Source organism: Oncorhynchus masou, unplaced genomic scaffold (assembly GCF_036934945.1).
Source record: "Oncorhynchus masou masou isolate Uvic2021 unplaced genomic scaffold, UVic_Omas_1.1 unplaced_scaffold_1655, whole genome shotgun sequence".
Lineage (NCBI taxonomy): Eukaryota > Metazoa > Chordata > Actinopteri > Salmoniformes > Salmonidae > Oncorhynchus > Oncorhynchus masou.
The window spans coordinates 40,130-62,536 of NW_027006670.1; the positions used below are offsets into that span (position 1 = coordinate 40,130).

At 49.0% G+C, this 22,407-nt stretch overlaps 1 protein-coding gene across 1 annotated transcript in view; it reads left to right on the plus strand.

Annotated features, from left to right (window-relative positions):
* LOC135531810 (structural maintenance of chromosomes protein 2-like) overlaps window positions 1-22,407 on the plus strand; it is a gene marked incomplete at its 5' end in the record, with an annotated part of 63,257 nt that overhangs the window by 40,069 nt on the left and 781 nt on the right. The window contains 13 exon segments of the mRNA XM_064959600.1: window positions 4,989-5,124; window positions 6,271-6,395; window positions 8,578-8,642; window positions 9,092-9,220; window positions 9,525-9,668; window positions 10,392-10,466; window positions 12,071-12,190; window positions 15,050-15,250; window positions 16,490-16,606; window positions 18,961-19,121; window positions 21,636-21,783; window positions 22,249-22,373; window positions 22,375-22,384. Of these exon segments, the coding sequence (XP_064815672.1) occupies window positions 4,989-5,124; window positions 6,271-6,395; window positions 8,578-8,642; window positions 9,092-9,220; window positions 9,525-9,668; window positions 10,392-10,466; window positions 12,071-12,190; window positions 15,050-15,250; window positions 16,490-16,606; window positions 18,961-19,121; window positions 21,636-21,783; window positions 22,249-22,373; window positions 22,375-22,384 (1,556 nt within the window).

Here is a 22,407-nt window from a genome sequence, read left to right on the forward strand (position 1 = left end):
CTCTCCTTCCCTCCTCGGTAATGTGGTGGTTATTTTCCGTCTCCCTGTAGGAGCCAGTCTGTGTGTGTATCTCTCCCTCTAGGAGCCGGTCTGTGTGTGTCTCTCTCCCTGTAGGAGCCGGTCTGTGTGTGTCTCTCCCCCTGTAGGAGTCAGTCTGTGTTTCTCTCTCCCTCTTGGAGCCAGTCTGTGTGTCTCTCTCTCCCTGTAGGAGCCAGTCTGTGTGTGTCTCTCTCCCTGTAGGAGCCAGTCTGTGTGTGTGTCTCTCCTTCCCTCCTCGGTAATGTGGTGGTTATTTTCCGTCTCCCTGTAGGAGCCAGTCTGTGTGTGTCTCTCCTTCCCTCCTCGGTAATGTGGTGGTTATTTTCCGTCTCCCTGTAGGAGCCCGTCTGTGTGTGTCTCTCCTTCCCTCCTCGGTAATGTGGTGGTTATTTTCCGTCTCCCTGTAGGAGCCAGTCTGTGTGTGTCTCTCCTTCCCTCCTCGGTAATGTGGTGGTTATTTTCCGTCTCCCTGTAGGAGCCAGTCTGTGTGTGTCTCTCCTTCCCTCCTCGGTAATGTGGTGGTTATTTTCCGTCTCCCTGTAGGAGCCAGTCTGTGTGTGTCTCTCTCCCTGTAGGAGCCGGTCTGTGTGTGTGTCTCTCCCTGTAGGAGCCGGTCTGTGTGTGTCTCTCCTTCCCTCCTCGGTAATGTGGTGGTTATTTTCCGTCTCCCTGTAGGAGCCAGTCTGTGTGTGTCTCTCTCCCTGTAGGAGCCGGTCTGTGTGTGTGTCTCTCCCTGTAGGAGCCGGTCTGTGTGTGTCTCTCCTTCCCTCCTCGGTAATGTGGTGGTTATTTTCCGTCTCCCTGTAGGAGCCAGTCTGTGTGTGTCTCTCTCCCTGTAGGAGCCAGTCTGTGTGTGTCTCTCCCTGTAGGAGCCAGTCTGTGTGTGTCTCTCTCCCTGTAGGAGCCAGTCTGTGTGTGTCTCTCTCCCTGTAGGAGCCGGTCTGTGTGTCTCTCTCCCTCTAGGAGCCGGTCTGTGTGTGTCTCTCCCTGTAGGAGCCGGTCTGTGTGTGTGTCTCTCCCTGTAGGAGCCGGTCTGTGTGTGTGTCTCTCCCTGTAGGAGCCGGTCTGTGTGTGTCTCTCCCTGTAGGAGCCGGTCTGTGTGTGTCTCTCTCCCTGTTGGAGCCGGTCTGTGTGTGTCTCTCTCCCTGTAGGAGCCGGTCTGTGTGTGTCTCTCTCCCTGTAGGAGCCCGTCTGTGTGTGTCTCTCTCCCTGTTGGAGCCAGTCTGTGTGTTTCTCTCTCCCTGTAGGAGCCAGTCTGTGTGTGACTCTCTCCCTGTAGGAGCCAGTCTGTGTGTGTCTCTCTCCCTGTAGGAGCCAGTCTGTGTGTGTCTCTCTCCCTCTAGGAGCCAGTCTGTGTTTCTCTCTCCCTGTAGGAGCCGGTCTGTGTGTGTCTCTCCCTGTAGGAGCCGGTCTGTGTGTGTCTCTCTCCCTGTAGGAGCCGGTCTGTGTGTGTCTCTCTCCCTGTAGGAGCCGGTCTGTGTGTATCTCTCTCCCTCTAGGAGCCAGTCTGTGTGTGTCTCTCTCCCTGTAGGAGCCAGTCTGTGTGTGTCTCTCTCCCTGTAGGAGCCAGTCTGTGTGTGTCTCTCTCCCTGTAGGAGCCGGTCTGTGTGTATCTCTCTCCTCTAGGAGCCAGTCTGTGTGTGTCTCTCTCCCTGTAGGAGCCAGTCTGTGTGTGTCTCTCTCCCTGTAGGAGCCAGTCTGTGTGTGTCTCTCTCCCTGTAGGAGCCGGTCTGTGTGTATCTCTCTCCCTGTAGGAGCCAGTCTGTGTGTGTCTCTCTCCCTCTAGGAGTCAGTCTGTGTGTGTGTCTCTCCTTCCCTCCTCGGTAATGTGGTGGTTATTTTCCGTCTCCCTGTAGGAGCCAGTCTGTGTGTCTCTCCTTCCCTCCTCGGTAATGTGGTGGTTATTTTCCGTCTCCCTGTAGGAGCCGGTCTGTGTGTGTCTCTCTCCCTGTAGGAGCCGGTCTGTGTGTGTCTCTCTCCCTGTAGGAGCCGGTCTGTGTGTGTGTCTCTCCCTGTAGGAGCCGGTCTGTGTGTGTCTCTCCTTCCCTCCTCGGTAATGTGGTGGTTATTTTCCGTCTCCCTGTAGGAGCCAGTCTGTGTGTGTATCTCTCCCTCTAGGAGCCGGTCTGTGTGTGTCTCTCCTTCCCTCCTCGGTAATGTGGTGGTTATTTTCCATCTCCCTGTAGGAGCCGGTCTGTGTGTGTCTCTCCTTCCCTCCTCGGTAATGTGGTGGTTATTTTCCGTCTCCCTGTAGGAGCCAGTCTGTGTGTGTCTCTCCTTCCCTCCTCGGTAATGTGGTGGTTATTTTCCGTCTCCCTGTAGGAGCCGGTCTGTGTGTGTCTCTCCTTCCCTCCTCGGTAATGTGGTGGTTATTTTCCGTCTCCCTCTAGGAGCCAGTCTGTGTGTGTCTCTCTCCCTCTAGGAGCCGGTCTGTGTGTGTCTCTCCTTCCCTCCTCGGTAATGTGGTGGTTATTTTCCGTCTCCCTGTAGGAGCCAGTCTGTGTGTGTCTCTCTCCCTGTAGGAGCCAGTCTGTGTGTGTCTCTCCTTCCCTCCTCGGTAATGTGGTGGTTATTTTCCGTCTCCCTGTAGGAGCCAGTCTGTGTGTGTCTCTCCTTCCCTCCTCGGTAATGTGGTGGTTATTTTCCGTCTCCCTGTAGGAGCCAGTCTGTGTGTCTCTCCCCTTCCCTCCTCGGTAATGTGGTGGTTATTTTCCGTCTCCCTGTAGGAGCCAGTCTGTGTGTCTCTCCTTCCCTCCTCGGTAATGTGGTGGTTATTTTTCCGTCTCCCTGTAGGAGCCAGTCTGTGTGTGTCTCTCCCTGTAGGAGCCAGTCTGTGTGTGTCTCCTTCCCTCCTCGGTAATGTGGTGGTTATTTTCCGTCTCCCTGTAGGAGCCGGTCTGTGTGTGTCTCTCTCCCTGTAGGAGCCCGTCTGTGTGTGTATCTCTCCCTGTAGGAGCCAGTCTGTGTGTATCTCTCCTTCCCTCCTCGGTAATGTGGTGGTTATTTTCCGTCTCCCTGTAGGAGCCAGTCTGTGTGTGTCTCTCCTTCCCTCCTCGGTAATGTGGTGGTTATTTTCCGTCTCCCTGTAGGAGCCAGTCTGTGTGTGTCTCTCCTTCCCTCCTCGGTAATGTGGTGGTTATTTTCCGTCTCCCTGTAGGAGCCAGTCTGTGTGTGTCTCTCCTTCCCTCCTCGGTAATGTGGTGGTTATTTTCCGTCTCCCTGTAGGAGCCAGTCTGTGTGTGTCTCTCTCCCTGTAGGAGCCAGTCTGTGTGTGTCTCTCCTTCCCTCCTCGGTAATGTGGTGGTTATTTTCCGTCTCCCTGTAGGAGCCAGTCTGTGTGTCTCTCTCCTTCCCTCCTCGGTAATGTGGTGGTTATTTTCCGTCTCCCTGTAGGAGCCGGTCTGTGTGTCTCTCCTTCCCTCCTCGGTAATGTGGTGGTTATTTTCCGTCTCCCTGTAGGAGCCAGTCTGTGTGTGTCTCTCTCCCTGTAGGAGCCAGTCTGTGTGTCTCTCTCCCTGTAGGAGTCGGTCTGTGTGTCTCTCTCCCTGTAGGAGCCAGTCTGTGTGTGTCTCTCTCCCTGTAGGAGCCAGTCTGTGTGTGTCTCTCCTTCGCTCCTCGGTAATGTGGTGGTTATTTTCCGTCTCCCTCTAGAAGCCAGTCTGTGTGTCTCTCCCTGTAGGAGCCAGTCTGTGTGTCTCTCCTTCCCTCCTCGGTAATGTGGTGGTTATTTTCCGTCTCCCTGTAGGAGCCAGTCTGTGTGTATCTCTCCTTCCCTCCTCGGTAATGTGGTGGTTATTTTCCGTCTCCCTGTAGGAGCCGGTCTGTGTGTGTCTCTCTCCCTGTAGGAGCCCGTCTGTGTGTGTCTCTCTCCCTGTAGGAGCCAGTCTGTGTGTGTCTCTCTCCCTGTAGGAGCCAGTCTGTGTGTGTCTCTCTCCCTGTAGGAGCCAGTCTGTGTGTGTCTCTCTCCCTGTAGGAGCCAGTCTGTGTGTGTCTCTCTCCCTGTAGGAGCCAGTCTGTGTGTGTCTCTCCTTCCCTCCTCGGTAATGTGGTGGTTATTTTCCGTCTCCCTGTAGGAGCCAGTCTGTGTGTGTCTCTCCTTCCCTCCTCGGTAATGTGGTGGTTATTTTCCGTCTCCCTGTAGGAGCCGGTCTGTGTGTGTCTCTCCTTCCCTCCTCGGTAATGTGGTGGTTATTTTCCGTCTCCCTGTAGGAGCCAGTCTGTGTGTGTCTCTCTCCCTGTAGGAGCCAGTCTGTGTGTGTCTCTCCTTCCCTCCTCGGTAATGTGGTGGTTATTTTCCGTCTCCCTGTAGGAGCCGGTCTGTGTGTGTCTCTCCTTCCCTCCTCGGTAATGTGGTGGTTATTTTCCGTCTCCCTCTAGGAGCCAGTCTGTGTGTGTCTCTCTCCCTCTAGGAGCCGGTCTGTGTGTGTCTCTCCTTCCCTCCTCGGTAATGTGGTGGTTATTTTCCGTCTCCCTGTAGGAGCCAGTCTGTGTGTGTCTCTCTCCCTGTAGGAGCCAGTCTGTGTGTGTCTCTCCTTCCCTCCTCGGTAATGTGGTGGTTATTTTCCGTCTCCCTCTAGGAGCCGGTCTGTGTGTGTCTCTCCTTCCCTCCTCGGTAATGTGGTGGTTATTTTCCGTCTCCCTGTAGGAGCCAGTCTGTGTGTGTCTCTCCTTCCCTCCTCGGTAATGTGGTGGTTATTTTCCGTCTCCCTGTAGGAGCCAGTCTGTGTGTGTCTCTCCTTCCCTCCTCGGTAATGTGGTGGTTATTTTCCGTCTCCCTGTAGGAGCCAGTCTGTGTGTGTCTCTCTCCCTGTAGGAGCCAGTCTGTGTGTGTCTCTCCTTCGCTCCTCGGTAATGTGGTGGTTATTTTCCGTCTCCCTGTAGGAGCCAGTCTGTGTGTGTCTCTCCTTCCCTCCTCGGTAATGTGGTGGTTATTTTCCGTCTCCCTGTAGGAGCCCGTTCCCAGTCGGCCTCTGTGTTGTCCAGTCTCCAGGAGCTGAGGGAGGTTCAGGACAGTCTGTCAGCCACGGAGACGGAGCTTCAGGCCCTGGACAAACAACTGTCTGGTCTCAAGGGGACCGCTGAGAGGTGGGTGCCCTGAAACATTTACTGTGTAGCTTTAGGAGTTCAGCTAATTCAATATTTCTGAAACATTTCTCTATATATTCCTTCTCTCTCTCTCCCTCCTCTACCCTCTCTCTCCCTCCTCTACCCTCTCCCTCCTCTACCCTCTCTCTCCCTCCTCTACCCTCTCTCTCTCTCCTCTCCTCTCTCTCCCTCCTCTACCCTCTCCCTCCTCTACCCTCTCTCTCCCTCCTCTACCCTCTCTCTCCCTCCTCTACCCTCTCTCTCCCTCCTCTACCCTCTCTCTCCCTCCTCTACCCTCTCTCTCCCTCTTCTACCCTCTCTCTCCTCTACCCTCTCTCTCCTCTACCCTCTCTACCCTCTCTCTCCTCTACCCTCTCCCTCCTCTACCCTCTCCCTCCTCTACCCTCTCCCTCCTCTACCCTCTCTCTCTCTCTCCTCTACCCTCTCTCTCCTCTACCCTCTCTCTCCTCTACCCCTCTCTCTCCCTCTACCCTCTCTCTCTCTCCTCTACCCTCTCTCTCTCTCCTCTACCCTCTCTCTCTCCTCTACCCCTCTCTCTCTCTCCTCTACCCTCTCTCTCTCTCCTCTACCCTCTCTCTCTCTCCTCTACCCCCTCTCTCTCTCTCCCTCTACCCCCCTCTCTCTCTCTCTCTCTCCTCTACCCCCCTCTCTCTCTCTCCTCTACCCCCTCTCTCTCTCTCTCTCCTCTACTCTCTCTCTCTCCTCTTCACCCTCTCTCTCTCTCTACTCTCTCTCTCTCCTCTTCACCCTCTCTCTCTCTCTCTCTACTCTCTCTCTCCTCTTCACCTCTCTCTCTCTACCCTCTCTTCACCCCTCTCTCTCTCTCTCTCTCTCTCTCTCCTCTACTCTCTCTCTCTCTCCTCTACCCCCTCTCTCTCTCCCTCTACCCCCTCTCTCTCTCTCCTCTACCCCTCTCTCTCTCTCTCTCCTCTACTCTCTCTCTCCCTTCACCCCTCTCTCTCTCTCTCTCTCTCTCTCTCTCCTCTTCACCCTCTCTCTCTCTACCCTCTCTCTTCACCCTCTCTCTCTCTACCCTCTCTCTCTCTCCTCTACCCTCTCTCTCTCCTCTACCCTCTCTCCCTCCTCTACCCTCTCTCTACCCTCTCACTCCTCTCCCTCCTCTAGGTATCGTTTGTTAAAGCAGCAGTTAGACATGAAGACAGAAGAGTTAGATATTCTCCAGGTTAAACTCCATCAGAGCTCCTTCCATAAACAACAGGAAGAACTGAAGATGTTACTGAAGACCATCGGTGAGCGCACACACACTCTCACACACACTCACACACACTCACACACACTCACACACACACACACACTCTCACACACACTCACACTCACACTCACACTCACTCTCACACACTCACAAACACACACACACACACACTCTCTCACTCTCTCACTCTCACAAACACACTCACACACTCTCACACTCACTCACACAATGTTATTCAACATATTTTTTAAAGGTGGGACAACACTTGATCCCAAAGAGTTGAACTGTGAGGCGAAAACATTAATGTAGTTACCTTTTATTTGTTGGATACGGAACAATTATTGAGTTAATAACAAACAGTAAGATATTTGTGCCCTCCTCATGCTGAGTTTTATAGTGTCCACGAGCTTCCTGTAGCTCGTCTGTGTGTCGAGGACAGGGGTTTTACGAGAGATGGCTTGAAGCTGACGATTGATTGACTTGGTGATTCAACCTACAGCTGGTATTCCTGTGACAGGAAGTGGGGTGGTATATAAACCTACAGCTGGTATTCCTGTGACAGGAAGTGGGGTGGTATATAAACCTACAGCTGGTATTCCTGTGACAGGAAGTGGGGTGGTATATAAACCTACAGCTGGTATTCCTGTGACAGGAAGTGGGGTGGTATATAAACCTACAGCTGGTATTCCTGTGACAGGAAGTGGGGTGGTATTTAAGCCTACAGCTGGTATTCCTGTGACAGGAAGTGGGGTGGTATTTAAGCCTTCAGCTGGTATTCCTGTGACAGGAAGTGGGGTGGTATTTAAACCTACAGCTGGTATTCCTGTGACAGGAAGTGGGGTGGTATTTAAACCTACAGCTGGTATTCCTGTGACAGGAAGTGGGGTGGTATTTAAACCTACAGCTGGTATTCCTGTGACAGGAAGTGGGGTGGTATTTAAACCTACAGCTGGTATTCCTGTGACAGGAAGTGGGGTGGTATTTAAACCTACAGCTGGTATTTCTGTGACAGGAAGTGGGGTGGTATATAAACCTACAGCTGGTATTCCTGTGACAGGAAGTGGGGTGGTATATAAACCTACAGCTGGTATTCCTGTGACAGGAAGTGGGGTGGTATTTAAACCTACAGCTGGTATTCCTGTGACAGGAAGTGGGGTGGTATTCCTGTGACAGGAAGTGGGGTGGTATTTAAACCTACAGCTGGTATTCCTGTGACAGGAAGTGGGGTGGTATTTAAACCTACAGCTGGTATTCCTGTGACAGGAAGTGGGGTGGTATTCCTGTGACAGGAAGTGGGGTGGTATTTAAACCTCCAGCTGGTATTCCTGTGACAGGAAGTGGGGTGGTATTTAAACCTACAGCTGGTATTCCTGTGACAGGAAGTGGGGTGGTATTCCTGTGACAGGAAGTGGGGTGGTATATAAACCTCCAGCTGGTATTCCTGTGACAGGAAGTGGGGTGGTATTTAAACCTACAGCTGGTATTCCTGTGACAGGAAGTGGGGTGGTATATAAACCTACAGCTGGTATTCCTGTGACAGGAAGTGGGGTGGTATTTAAACCTCCAGCTGGTATTCCTGTGACAGGAAGTGGGGGAGATAGAGAGGAGTAGAACAAAGGCCTCAGTGGTTCTTAGACTTCCTGGTATCTGGGAAATTAGGTCAGGGGTCAGGGGTCGGGGGTTAAGACTCCAGGTGCAGATTTAAACAGGATGAACCCAAAGTGGCTAATTTGATAGTTTTTTTTTTCTTTCCCCAAAACCTGTTTAACTTTAAATAGCAAATAGTTTTGGCACTTCCTGTCTAGCCAACAGCTGGCAGAACACAGTGGACAGATCATCATGCCACCAGAATAAGACCCTCGATATTTATTGGAAAGGAGCATCAAACGCATCGCCTTTTCACGTTCACCATCCTGTGAAGATCGTCATCGTTTATTTCATCTGTCGCCTCATTAAACTGCATGTTATCCTGAGTCGTAGCGGGAGGACCAGACACCACGTCACAGCGTGACTCCATGTTGAGTTCCATACGATGGTTATTAGCCTGTATCAATATTTACACCATTAAAGATGTTTCCACCACTCATTTCTCACGTAATTACATGTAACCAACACGGAACAGATCCCACCATGTCGAACAAATTAAGTGTCTCTCTCCCCTCTCTCTCTGTCTCTCTCTCTGTCTCTCTCTCACCTCTCTGTCTCTGTCTCTCTCTCAGAGGAGTGTGAGGAGACCCTGCGCAGCAGTAAGGAGGTCCAGAAGAAGGCAGATGAGAAGTACAAGGTCAGATTATCCCCATTGGTCATATCTGGACCTATCAGTGGTCTCCATTCAGGATCACATGCTACCAGAATTTTGCAACCCTACCCTGAGATAATGTATGCCATTTAGCAAACCTAATTACCCCCCCCCCCCCTTCCTCCCCTCCCAATTAAAAAATAAATATATTACAGAGTTTAATTTGGTTTAAGTGCCTTGCTCAGCGGCACATCGGCTCGGGTATTTAAACCACTGTCCTTTCGGTTACTGGCCCCTTGTTTTTCACCACGAGGCTACCTGGCGCCCTTATAAAGCCACTTGGTCATCCGTGCATAATTTAGTTTTTTCCCATATGAATGGTCTCGGGAACCCTCTGCTATGGTGTTTAACCCTCTGTCCTGGCTCTGTTGATATGGTGTTAAACCTCTCCTGGCTCTGTTGCCATGGTGTTAAACCTCTCCTTGCTCCACCAGGTGTTGGAGGATAAGATGAAGAATGCGGAGGCAGAGCGGGAGAAGGAACTGAAAGCTGCTCAACAGGAAGTCAACTCGGCTAAAACCAAGGCTGACGCGTTCAGTAAGAAACTGAAGGAGAGACAACAGGTGGAGACACAACACACACACACTGAGAGACACACACACACTGAGAGACACACACACACTGAGACACACATACTTTAATTCTGTGCCAAATGTCCCCAAAACCAAAGACACAGCACGATAACCCGGGTTACGTTACCCCAGCCGTAACCCGGGTTACGTTACCCCAGCCGTAACCCGGGTTACGTTACCCCAGCCGTAACCCGGGTTACGTTACCCCAGCCGTAACATTATTCAAGACCCTCCACAGTGTACAAACAAGGGGGTTGCACTTTTGACATGAAAGGGTGTGTGTGTGTGTGTGTAGGAGGCTGAGTCCCTGGTCCTAGAGTTGGAGGAGTTGAAGAGGGAGCAGACTGGCTATGAACAACAGATACTGGCAGTAGACGAAGCCATGAAGACGATCCAGGAACAGATAGACAACATGTCTACCACCGTGGCAGAGAACAAGGTACCGTTTACATCCTGGTCCAATACTGTCGAATGTCCTCCACCGCATCAGTTAGCCCTGTCCGAGTGTCTACCTCCTCAGTTAGCCCTGTCCGAGTGTCCACCTCCTCAGTTAGCCCTGTCCGAGTGTCCACCTCCTCAGTTAGCCCTGTCCGAGTGTCCACCTCCTCCAGTTAGCCCTGTCCGAGTGTCCACCTCCTCCAGTTAGCCCTGTCCGAGTGTCCACCTCCTCAGTTAGCCCTGTCCGAGTGTCCTCAGTTAGCCCTGTCCGAGTGTCCACCTCCTCAGTTAGCCCTGTCCGAGTGTCCACCTCCTCAGTTAGCCCTGTCCGAGTGTCCACCTCCTCCAGTTAGCCCTGTCCGAGTGTCCACCTCCTCCAGTTAGCCCTGTCCGAGTGTCCACCTCCTCAGTTAGCCCTGTCCGAGTGTCCACCTCCTCAGTTAGCCCTGTCCGAGTGTCCACCTCCTCAGTTAGCCCTGTCCGAGTGTCCACCTCATCAGTTAGCCCTGTCCGAGTGTCCACCTCATCATTTAGCCCTGTCCGAGTGTCCACCTCATCAGTTAGCCCTGTCCGAGTGTCCACCTCATCATTTAGCCCTGTCCGAGTGTCCACCTCCATCAGTTAGCCCTGTCCGGGTGTCTGGATTGTTGACATGAACTATTTATATTTGTTTGTTATTTCTTTATCACTGACAACACTCTCCTTCATCAACCTCTCTCTCCAGGAGTCTGTGCGTAAGGCCCAGGAGGAGTTGACTCGACAGAAAGAGGTGATCGTAGCCCAGGACAAAGAGATCAAGGTATGATCACTACATTACTGTCAGTAGTACTGGTGTTGTTATTTACCATGCTGCTCATCATCATCATCATCATTGTAATGTTGTCGTGGAAACCATCTCGGACACGCAGAACTAAAATCCTTCGTAAAAGCTTCAGATGCTGGATCAAGTTCTGCTGGAGATGTAGGTGAAAAGATACTAAGGAGATTAGCAAAGTCGAGCTCCCCCACCACCCCCACCCCACAATGGATCAGTCCACCCAGACAGGAACCAATCAGACAGGTGTCTGAGACTGATGGACTGTGCCATCCCCCACGGCCTCCACAATGGATCAGACCAATCAGACAGGTGTCTGAGACTGATGGACTGTGCCATCCCCCACGGCCTCCACAATGGATCAGTCCACTCAGACAGGAGCCAATCAGACAGGAGTCTTGTGCACCATTAAAATCTGTTGACCAACAGCCTATCAACCAACCAGTTGACTAAATGGGATCGGCCCTAGCTGTCACTCCGCCTAATATTGCGCGAGACATGTTTTAATTAATTTATTTTTTACAAGCATTTAAATGACCAAGAGAATATGGTTATAGGGCTCGTTCAGCGAATCAGACTTGTCTGCCTGATGTTGTTGGGCCTGAAAATGACTTGGAAGATCACTGACTGTTGGCTGAGTAACATGCTGAGTTCCACACTGAAGGAGAAGACGCCTCTGTTGTCCTAAAATATTTTATTTGACCTTTATTTAACCAGTAACATGCTTAGTTCCACACTGAAGGAGAAGACGCCTCTGTTGTCCTAAAATATTTTATTTGACCTTTATTTAACCAGTAACATGCTTAGTTCCACACTGAAGGAGGAGACGCCTCTGTTGTCCTAAAATATTTTATTTGACCTTTATTTAACCAGTAACATGCTGAGTTCCACACTGAAGGAGGAGACGCCTCTGTTGTCCTAAAATATTTTATTTGACCTTTTATTTAACCAGTAACATGCTTGGTTCCACACTGAAGGAGGAGACGCCTCTGTTGTCCTAAAAGAGGTGTTTCCGGGAAGAGGGGAAAGTCATTTGAGCAAACAAACAAGAAAAGGTGATTCGTAACGTTTTAAATCGATTTGTCTGACCGATGTGTGCTACATATAGATATTTTTGGGGGGGGGTTCCCTGCGTGCAGATGCCCTCATACTGTATCTTAAACGTTTGAATGGTTTGAATGGCGGGATTCGAAGCGTGTCAGTGAGCTGTTACATTCATAGTATATCTACAACCAAATGAAAGAGGATCCGACATCATGTCGTGAGATTTTACCCAGACCTCAAGTGGTCTTCTGATATGCTTTAAACATTTATGGACCCGAAGTTTGATTTAAAAAATAAATAAATAACCTGAGAATATTGGGGGAGGAATAAAATTGAGAAAATAGAGGCTCTGGAGACGCTTCAATATCAGTTGTTACGTGCATCTGTCCATGAGAGATTACTATAATCTCTGATCTCGGATCAGATCACTTTGTAAAAATATCTCAGTTCTACCCAACTCCTATGAGCTATTTTGACGATGTGATTTCATGTTCCATGATAACAAAGTGTGTGTGTGTGTGTGTGTGCGTGTGTGTGTTTTCCAGGGTAAAAGTACAGAAGCCAACCATATGAGAGAGAGAACCAATGAGTCTCAGTTGAAGATTAAAGAGTTGGAACACAAGATCAGCAAACACCGTAAAGACAGTCAGGAGGCGGCTGCTAAGGTACAGTTACTGATCAACAACAACAAACACCGTAGAGACAGTCAGTTACTGATCAACAACAACAAACACCGTAGAGACAGTCAGTTACTGATCAACAACAACAAACACCGTAGAGACAGTCAGTTACTGGTCAACAACAACAAACACCGTAGAGACAGTCAGTTACTGATCAACAACAACAAACACCGTAGAGACAGTCAGTTACTGATCAACAACAACAAACACCGTAGAGACAGTCAGTTACTGATCAACAACAACAAACACCGTAGAGACAGTCAGTTAATGATCAACAACAACAAACACCGTAGAGACAGTCAGTTAATGATCAACAACAACAAACACCGTAGAGACAGTCAGTTACTGATCAACAACAACAAACACCGTAGAGACAGTCAGTTACTGATCAACAACAACAAACACCGTAGAGACAGTCAGTTACTGATCAACAACAACAAACACCGTAGAGACAGTCAGTTACTGATCAACAACAACAAACACCGTAGAGACAGTCAGTAACTGATCAACAACAACAAACACCGTAGAGACAGTCAGTTATTGATCAACAACAACAAACACCGTAGACAGTCAGTTACTGATCAACAACAACAAACACCGTAGAGACAGTCAGTTACTGATCAACAACAACAAACACCGTAGAGACAGTCAGTTACTGATCAACAACAAACACCGTAGAGACAGTCAGTTACTGATCAACAACAACAAACACCGTAGAGCCAGTCAGTTACTGATCAACAACAAACAAACACCGTAGAGACAGTCAGTTATTGATCAACAACAACAAACACCGTAGAGACAGTCAGTTACTGATCAACAACAACAAACACCGTAGAGACAGTCAGTTATTGATCAACAACAACAAACACCGTAGTCAGTTAATGATCAACAACAACAAACACCGTAGAGACAGTCAGTTACTGATCAACAACAACAAACACCGTAGAGACAGTCAGTTACTGATCAACAACAACAAACACCGTAGAGACAGTCAGTTACTGATCAACAACAACAAACACCGTAGAGACAGTCAGTTACTGATCAACAACAACAAACACCGTAGAGACAGTCAGTTACTGATCAACAACAACAAACACCGTAGAGACAGTCAGTTACTAATCAACAACAACAAACACCGTAGAGGCAGTCAGTTACTGATCAACAACAACAAACACCGTAGAGACAGTCAGTTACTGATCAACAACAACAAACACCGTAAGTTACTGATCAACAACAACAAACACCGTAGAGACAGTCAGTTACTGATCAACAACAACAAACACCGTAAAGACAGTCAGTTACTGATCAACAACAACAAACACCGTAAGTTACTGATCAACAACAACAAACACCGTAGAGACAGTCAGTTACTGATCAACAACAACAAACACCGTAGAGACAGTCAGTTACTGATCAACAACAACAAACACCGTAGAGACAGTCAGTTACTGATCAACAACAACAAACACCGTAGAGACAGTCAGTTACTGATCAACAACAACAAACACCGTAGAGACAGTCAGTTACTGATCAACAACAACAAACACCGTAGAGACAGTCAGTTACTGAACAACAACAAACACCGTAGAGACAGTCAGTTACTGATCAACAACAACAAACACCGTAGAGACAGTCAGTTAATGATCAACAACAACAAACACCGTAGAGACAGTCAGTTAATGATCAACAACAACAAACACCGTAGAGACAGTCAGTTACTGATCAACAACAACAAACACCGTAGAGACAGTCAGTTAATGATCAACAACAACAAACACCGTAGAGACAGTCAGTTACTGATCAACAACAACAAACACCGTAGAGACAGTCAGTTATTGATCAACAACAACAAACACCGTAGAGACAGTCAGTTACTGATCAACAACAACAAACACCGTAGAGACAGTCAGTTACTGATCAACAACAACAAACACCGTAAGTTACTGATCAACAACAACAAACACCGTAAAGACAGTCAGTTACTGATCAACAACAACAAACACCGTAAGTTACTGATCAACAACAACAAACACCGTAGAGACAGTCAGTTACTGATCAACAACAACAAACACCGTAGAGACAGTCAGTTACTGATCAACAACAACAAACACCGTAGAGACAGTCAGTTACTGATCAACAACAACAAACACCGTAGAGACAGTCAGTAACTGATCAACAACAACAACAAACACCGTAGAGACAGTCAGTAACTGATCAACAACAACAAACACCGTAGAGACAGTCAGTTACTGATCAACTCTGCTTTCTAATCTCCATTTGATCTGTCGTCTCATCTCTTTATGTTCATATTCTGTCTGTTTGCAGATGGATCTGTTTGTCTCTTCAGAAGAGAGAGATCACTAAATCACAGCACTAATGTTCCTTCTGTTAGAAGAACGTGAGAGTCGTGTTCCGCGAGCCAGACTAACATTTATTTGCTCTCTCCACCCCTCTCATCTCTGCTCTCTATCTATCCATCCCTCTCTCTCCCTGTCCTCTATCCATCCATCTCTCCCTGTCCTCTATCCATCCATCTCTCTCCCTGTCCTCTATCCATCCCTCTCTCTATCCATCCCTCTCCCTGTCCTCTATCCATCCCTCTCTATCCATCTCTCTCCCTGTCCTCTATCCATCCCTCTCTCTCCCTGTCCTCTATCCATCCCTCTCTATTCTTCTCTCTCCCTGTCCTCTATCCATCCCTCTCCATCCCTCTCTCTCCCTGTCCTCTATCCATCCCTCTCTCTATCCATCTCTCTCCCTGTCCTCTATCCATCCCTCTCTCTCCCTGTCCTCTATCCATCCCTCTCCCTATCCATCCCTCTCCCTATCCATCCCTCTCTCCAGGTGTCTCGTATGTTAGAGGAACACGAGTGGATCAGTCAGGAGAGAGGCCTGTTCGGCCAGCCCAACTCAGGATACGACTTCAAGGTCAACAACCCTAAAGAGGCGGGCCAGAGGCTGAGGAAGCTGGAGGAGGCCAAGACACGACTGGAGAGATCTGTCAACAAGAGAGCCATGAACATGTTGAGTCAGGCCGAGGAGAGGGTGAGTTTGGGGAGGGGTGTGTTTCACATGTTGAGGAGAGGGTGAGTTTGGGGAGGGGTGTGTTTCACATGTTGAGGGGAGGGTGAGTTTGGGGAGGGGTGTGTTTCACATGTTGAGTCAGGCTGAGGAGAGGGTGAGTTTGGGGAGGTGTGTGTTTCACATGTTGAGTCAGGCTGAGGAGAGGGTGAGTTTGGGGAGGTGTGTGTTTCACATGTTGAGTCAGGCCGAGGAGAGGGTGAGTTTGGGGAGGTGTGTGTGTTTCACATGTTGAGTCAGGCCGAGGAGAGGGTGAGTTTGGGGAGGTGTGTGTTTCACATGTTGAGTCAGGCTGAGGAGAGGGTGAGTTTGGGGAGGGGTGTGTTTCACATGTTGAGTCAGGCCGAGGAGAGGGTGAGTTTGGGGAGGGGTGTGTTTCACATGTTGAGGAGAGGGTGAGGAGAGGGTGAGTTTGGGGAGGGGTGTGTTTCACATGTTGAGTCAGGCTGAGGAGAGGGTGAGTTTGGGGAGGTGTGTGTTTCACATGTTGAGGAGAGGGTGAGGAGAGGGTGAGTTTGGGGAGGGGTGTGTTTCACATGTTGAGGAGAGGGTGAGGAGAGGGTGAGTTTGGGGAGGTGTGTGTTTCACATGTTGAGTCAGGCTGAGGAGAGGGTGAGTTTGGGGAGGTGTGTGTTTCACATGTTGAGGAGAGGGTGAGGAGAGGGTGAGTTTGGGGAGGTGTGTGTTTCACATGTTGAGTCAGGCTGAGGAGAGGGTGAGTTTGGGGAGGTGTGTGTTTCACATGTTGAGGAGAGGGTGAGGAGAGGGTGAGTTTGGGGAGGTGTGTGTTTCACATGTTGAGGAGAGGGTGAGTTTGGGGAGGTGTGTGTTTCACATGTTGAGGAGAGGGTGAGGAGAGGGTGAGTTTGGGGAGGTGTGTGTTTCACATGTTGAGTCAGGCTGAGGAGAGGGTGAGTTTGGGGAGGGGTGTGTTTCACATGTTGAGTCAGGCCGAGGAGAGGGTGAGTTTGGGGAGGTGTGTGTTTCACATGTTGAGTCAGGCTGAGGAGAGGGTGAGTTTGGGGAGGTGTGTGTGTTTCCTTTGGACCTTGTATCAAATCTATTTGACTTCCTCCTTCCCCTCTTGGGCCCTTTTTCGAGGTTCTGGCAGATGTCAATAGGTAATGGGAGCACCCTTTGATATGATTGGAGGAGAGTTGAGAACGTGACCCTTGACCCTGTTTTTGCCCTAACTTCCATCAGTATAATGACCTGATGAAGAAGAAGAGGATCGTAGAGAATGACAAGTCTAAGATCCTCCAGACCATCGAGGAGCTGGACCAGAAGAAGAAAGAGGCCCTCAACATCGCCTGGCAGAAGGTCTGTCTGTGTCTGTCTGGCAGAAGGTCTGTCTGGCAGAAGGTCTGTCTATGTCTGTCTGCCTGGCAGAAGGTCTGTCTGTCGGTCTGTCTGCCTGGTAGGTCTGTCTGTCGGTCTGTCTGCCTGGCAGAAGGTCTGTCTGTCTGTGTCTGTCTGCCTGGCAGAAGGTCTGTCTGTCTGCCTGGCAGAAGGTCTGTCTGTCTGCCTGGCAGAAGGTCTGTCTGTCTGCCTGGCAGAAGGTCTGTCTGCCTGGCACAAGGTCTGTCTGTCTGTGTCTGTCTGCCTGGCAGAAGGTCTGTCTGTCTGTGTCTGTCTGCCTGGCAGAAGGTCTGTCTGTCTGTGTCTGTCTGCCTGGCAGAAGGTCTGTGTGTCTGTCTGTCTGGCAGAAGGTCTGTCTGCCTGGCAGAAGGTCTGTCTGTCTGTGTCTGTCTGCCTGGCAGAAGGTCTGTCTGTCTGCCTGGCAGAAGGTCTGTCTGTCTGCCTGGCAGAAGGTCTGTCTGCCTGGTAGGTCTGTCTGTGTCTGTCTGCCTGGCAGAAGGTCTGTCTGTCTCTGATGTTTGATAAATGTCTTAATGATACAGGACCATTTTGATGTGAAAACAAGTTGTGGTAAAAAGACACCAGACTGTTAGTCCTCTGAGACAGACATTATATCATCACCAGACTGTGTTAGTCCTCTGAGACAAACAGTATATCATCACCAGACTGTGTTAGTCCTCTGAGACAAAGACATTATATCATCACCAGACTGTGTTAGTCCTCTGAGACAGACATTATATCATCACCAGACTGTGTTAGTCCTCTGAGACAGACATTATATCATCACCAGACTGTGTTAGTCCTCTGAGACAGACATTATATCATCACCAGACTGTGTTAGTCCTCTGAGACAGACAGTATATCATCACCAGACTGTGTTAGTCCTCTGAGACAAAGATATCATCACCAGACTGTGTTAGTCCTCTGAGACATTATATCATCACCAGACTGTGTTAGTCCTCTGAGACAGACATTATATCATCACCAGACTGTGTTAGTCCTCTGAGACAGAGACATTATATCATCACCAGACTGTGTTAGTCCTCTGAGACATTATATCATCACCAGACTGTGTTCGTCCTCTGAGACAGACATTATATCATCACCAGACTGTGTTCGTCCTCTGAGACAGACATTATATCATCACCAGACTGTGTTAGTCCGCTGAGACAGACATTATATCATCACCAGACTGTGTTAGTCCTCTGAGACAGACATTATATCATCACCAGACTGTGTTAGTCCTCTGAGACAGACATTATATCATCACCAGACTGTGTTAGTCCTCTGAGACAGACATTATATCATCACCAGACTGTGTTAGTCCTCTGAGACAGACATTATATCATCACCAGACTGTGTTAGTCCTCTGAGACAAAGACATTATATCATCACCAGACTGTGTTAGTCCTCTGAGACAGACATTATATCATCACCAGACTGTGTTAGTCCTCTGAGACAGACATTATATCATCACCAGACTGTGTTAGTCCTCTGAGACAGACATTATATCATCACCAGACTGTGTTAGTCCTCTGAGACAGACATTATATCATCACCAGACTGTGTTAGTCCTCTGAGACAGACATTATATCATCACCAGACTGTGTTAGTCCTCTGAGACAAAGACATTATATCACCAGACTGTGTTAGTCCTCTGAGACAAAGACATTATATCATCACCAGACTGTGTTAGTCCTCTGAGACAAAGACATTATATCATCACCAGACTGTGTTAGTCCTCTGAGACAGACATTATATCATCACCAGACTGTGTTCGTCCTCTGAGACAGACATTATATCATCACCAGACTGTGTTCGTCCTCTGAGACAGACATTATATCATCACCAGACTGTGTTAGTCCTCTGAGACAAAGACATTATATCATCACCAGACTGTGTTAGTCCTCTGAGACAGACATTATATCATCACCAGACTGTGTTAGTCCTCTGAGACAGACATTATATCATCACCAGACTGTGTTAGTCCTCTGAGACAAAGACATTATATCACCAGACTGTGTTAGTCCTCTGAGACAGACATTATATCATCACCAGACTGTGTTCGTCCTCTGAGACAGACATTATATCATCACCAGACTGTTTGTCCTCTGAGACAGACATTATATCATCACCAGACTGTGTTCGTCCTCTGAGACAAAGTCTAGACATAGTTTCTAGAAATAAACAGGAGCGAAGTCTTCAGGTCTCTGGCAAAGTGACTCAAACTCTCCTGTCTCCTCTCGTTCTGTCTCCTCTCGTTCTCCTGTCTCCTCTCGTTCTCCTGTCTCCTCTCTACAAATGTGTGTCTCCAGGTGAATAAGGACTTTGGCAGTATCTTCTCCACCCTGCTGCCGGGGGCTGACGCCCGCCTGGCCCCTCCGGAGGGCTGCGGGGCCTTAGAGGGCCTGGAGTTCAAGGTGGCTCTGGGAAACACGTGGAAGGAGAACCTCACTGAACTCAGCGGAGGACAGAGGTACGGGGAGATCAATTTAATCATTAACTGATTGGTTATTGATACATACAGTGTGTGTGTTAGACTTGTGCTACTAATTTCCAGTTTACTAACCTCTGCAAACACAATGGTCGTTTACCCAGATCAGCTCTGGGGGGGAGAATCTGATATGATTTGGACAAAACACCAATCGGTGTGAATAATATCAGAATTGTACTGCCTGTGTGCACGCAGCCAGAAAGTGTCAAAGGTCAGATGATGGATTAAGACGGCTCTTTTGATTGGCTAGCGATCAGTAACACTAGCTCTGATTCTATTGAAGTGGACTCCGGTGAACAGAATGGTCCTCTTTGGCCGAACTCCCACGTTATAGTTTTATTCTAAAATTGATTTAAAAAAAAACTAACATTCTCATCCATCTACACACATTACATAATGTGACAAAGCGAAGTTTTTTTTTTTTTTTTTTTTTAAATACAGAAAAAAAATCTGAATTATCCTATTGACATCAGTATTCAGACTCTTTGCTGTGAGACTTGAAATGGAGCTGAGGTGCATCCCGTTTCCATTGACCCCTTGAGATGTTTCTACAACTTGATTGGAAAGGCACACACTTGTCTATATTAAGGTCCCACAGTTGACGGTGCATGTCAGAGCAAAAGCCAAGCCATGAGGTTGAAGGAATTATCCGTAGAGACCCGAGACAGGATTGTGTCGAGGCACAGATCTGGGGAATGGTAAAGACAGTAATTTGTGAACGATACAGTTTGCAAAGACGGAATTGTTTCAAAGATGGATAGACACGGCCGTTTCACTTCATAAAAAGAAAAAACAAATCTAAAAGATTATTTAAAAACACAGTGGACTCCATTTTGAAATGGAAGAAGTTTGGAACCACCAAGACTCTTCCTGGCTGCACGGCCAAACTGACCAATCGGGGGAGAAGGGCCTCGGTCAGGGAGGTGACCAAGAACCTGATGGAGACTCAGACAGAGCTCTAGAGCTCCTCTGTGGAGATGGGAGAACCTTCCAGAAGGACAACCATCTCTGCAGCACTCCACCAATCAGGCCTTTATGGTAGAGTGGCCAGACGGAAACCACTCCTCAGTAAAAGGCACATGAAGACTCTCAGACCATGAGAAACAAGATTCTCTGGTGAAACCAAGATTGAACTATTTGGCCTGAAGGCCAAGCGTCACGTCTGGAGGAAACATGGCTCCATCCCTACGGTGAAGCATGGTGGTGGCAGCATCATGCTGTGGGGATGTTTTTCAGGGACTGGGAGACTAGTGTACGGTGTAGAATAGAGAAAAGTACAGAGATCCTTGATGTAAACCTGCTACAGAGCACTCGGACCTCAGACTGGGGTGAAGGTTCACCTTCCAACAGGACAACAACTGTAAACACACAGCCAAGACAACGCAGGAGTGGCTTCAACACAAGTCTCTGAATGTCCATGAGTGGCCCAGTCAGAGCCCGGACTTGAACATCTCTGGAGAGACCTGAAAATAGCTGTGCAGCAACGCTCCCCATCCAACCTAACAGAGCTTGAGAGGATCTGCAGAGAAGAATGGGAGAAACTCCCCAAATACAGGTGTGCCGAGCTTCTAGCGTCATGCCCAAGACTGGAGGCTGTCATCGCTGCCAAAGGTGCTTCAAAGGGTCTGATGACTTATGAGAATGTGATATTTTATTTTTTAAATACATTTTCACACAGGTTTTTGCTTTGTCGTTTTGGGTTATTGTGTTGAGGTAAAAACACACAATATAATCCATTTTAGGGTCAGGCTGTAACGTAACAAAATGTGGAATAGGTCAAGGGTCTGAATGCACTGCAACTGTGTTCCAGGTCTCTGGTAGCCTTGTTGCTGTTTAAACCTGTGTTCCAGGTCTCTGGTAGCCTTGTCTCTGATCCTGGCCATGTTGCTGTTTAAACCTGTGTTCCAGGTCTCTGGTAGCCTGGTCTCTGATCCTGGCCATGTTGCTGTTTTTAAACCTCTGTTCCAGGTCTCTGGTAGCCTTGTCTCTGATCCTGGCCATGTTGCTGTTTAAACCTGTGTTCCAGGTCTCTGGTAGCCTTGTCTCTGTTCCTGGCCATGTTGCTGTTTAAACCTGTGTTCCAGGTCTCTGGTAGCCTTGTCTCTGATCCTGGCCATGCTCCTGTTTAAACCTGTGTTCCAGGTCTCTGGTAGCCTTGTCTCTGATCCTGGCCATGTTGCTGTTTTTAAACCTGTGTTCCAGGTCTCTGGTAGCCTTGTCTCTGATCCTGGCCATGTTGCTGTTTTTAAACCTGTGTTCCAGGTCTCTGGTAGCCTTGTCTCTGATCCTGGCCATGTTGCTGTTTAAACCTGTGTTCCAGGTCTCTGGTAGCCTTGTCTCTGATCCTGGCCATGCTCCTGTTTAAACCTGTGTTCCAGGTCTCTGGTAGCCTTGTCTCTGATCCTGGCCATGCTGCTGTTTAAACCTGTGTTCCAGGTCTCTGGTAGCCTTGTCTCTGATCCTGGCCATGTTGCTGTTTTTAAACCTGTGTTCCAGGTCTCTGGTAGCCTTGTCTCTGATCCTGGCCATGCTCCTGTTTAAACCTGCTCCCATCTACATCTTGGACGAAGTGGATGCTGCCCTGGACCTCTCACACACACAGAACATAGGACAGATGTTGAGGACACATTTCACACACTCCCAGGTAACACACCAGTCCTACACACACTGGGGCGGCAGGGTAGCCTAGTGGTTAGAGTGTAGAGGAGGTAGGGTAGCCTAGTGGTTAGAGTGTAGAGGAGGCAGGGTAGCCTAGTGGTTAGAGTGTAGAGGAGGTAGGGTAGCCTAGTGGTTAGAGTGTAGAGGAGGTAGGGTAGCCTAGTGGTTAGAGGAGGTAGGACACACTGGGGGGGCAGGGTAGCCTAGTGGTTAGAGTGTAGAGGAGGTAGGACACACTCCCAGGCAACACCAGTCCTACACACACTGGGGGGCAGGGTAGCCTAGTGGTTAGAGTGTAGAGGGGGCAGGGTAGCCCAGAGGTTAGAGCGTCGGACTAGTAACCGTAAAGGTTGCAAGATAGTCCGTTGTGGTAAAATAAAACTTGTTAACAGAACCCATTTCATAAATCTGTTTTTCCAGTCTCTCTAAAGCTGTTTTCTCCTCTCTGTAGTTTGTGGTGGTCTCTCTGAAGGACGGCATGTTCACCAACGCCAACGTTCTGTTCAAGACCAAGTTTGTAGACGGGGTGTCTGCCGTGTCCCGTACCACCCAGGCCCAACCAGACCAGAACAAGGGGCCGCGAAAAGGCCCGTCTCATCGGCCGCAGGCA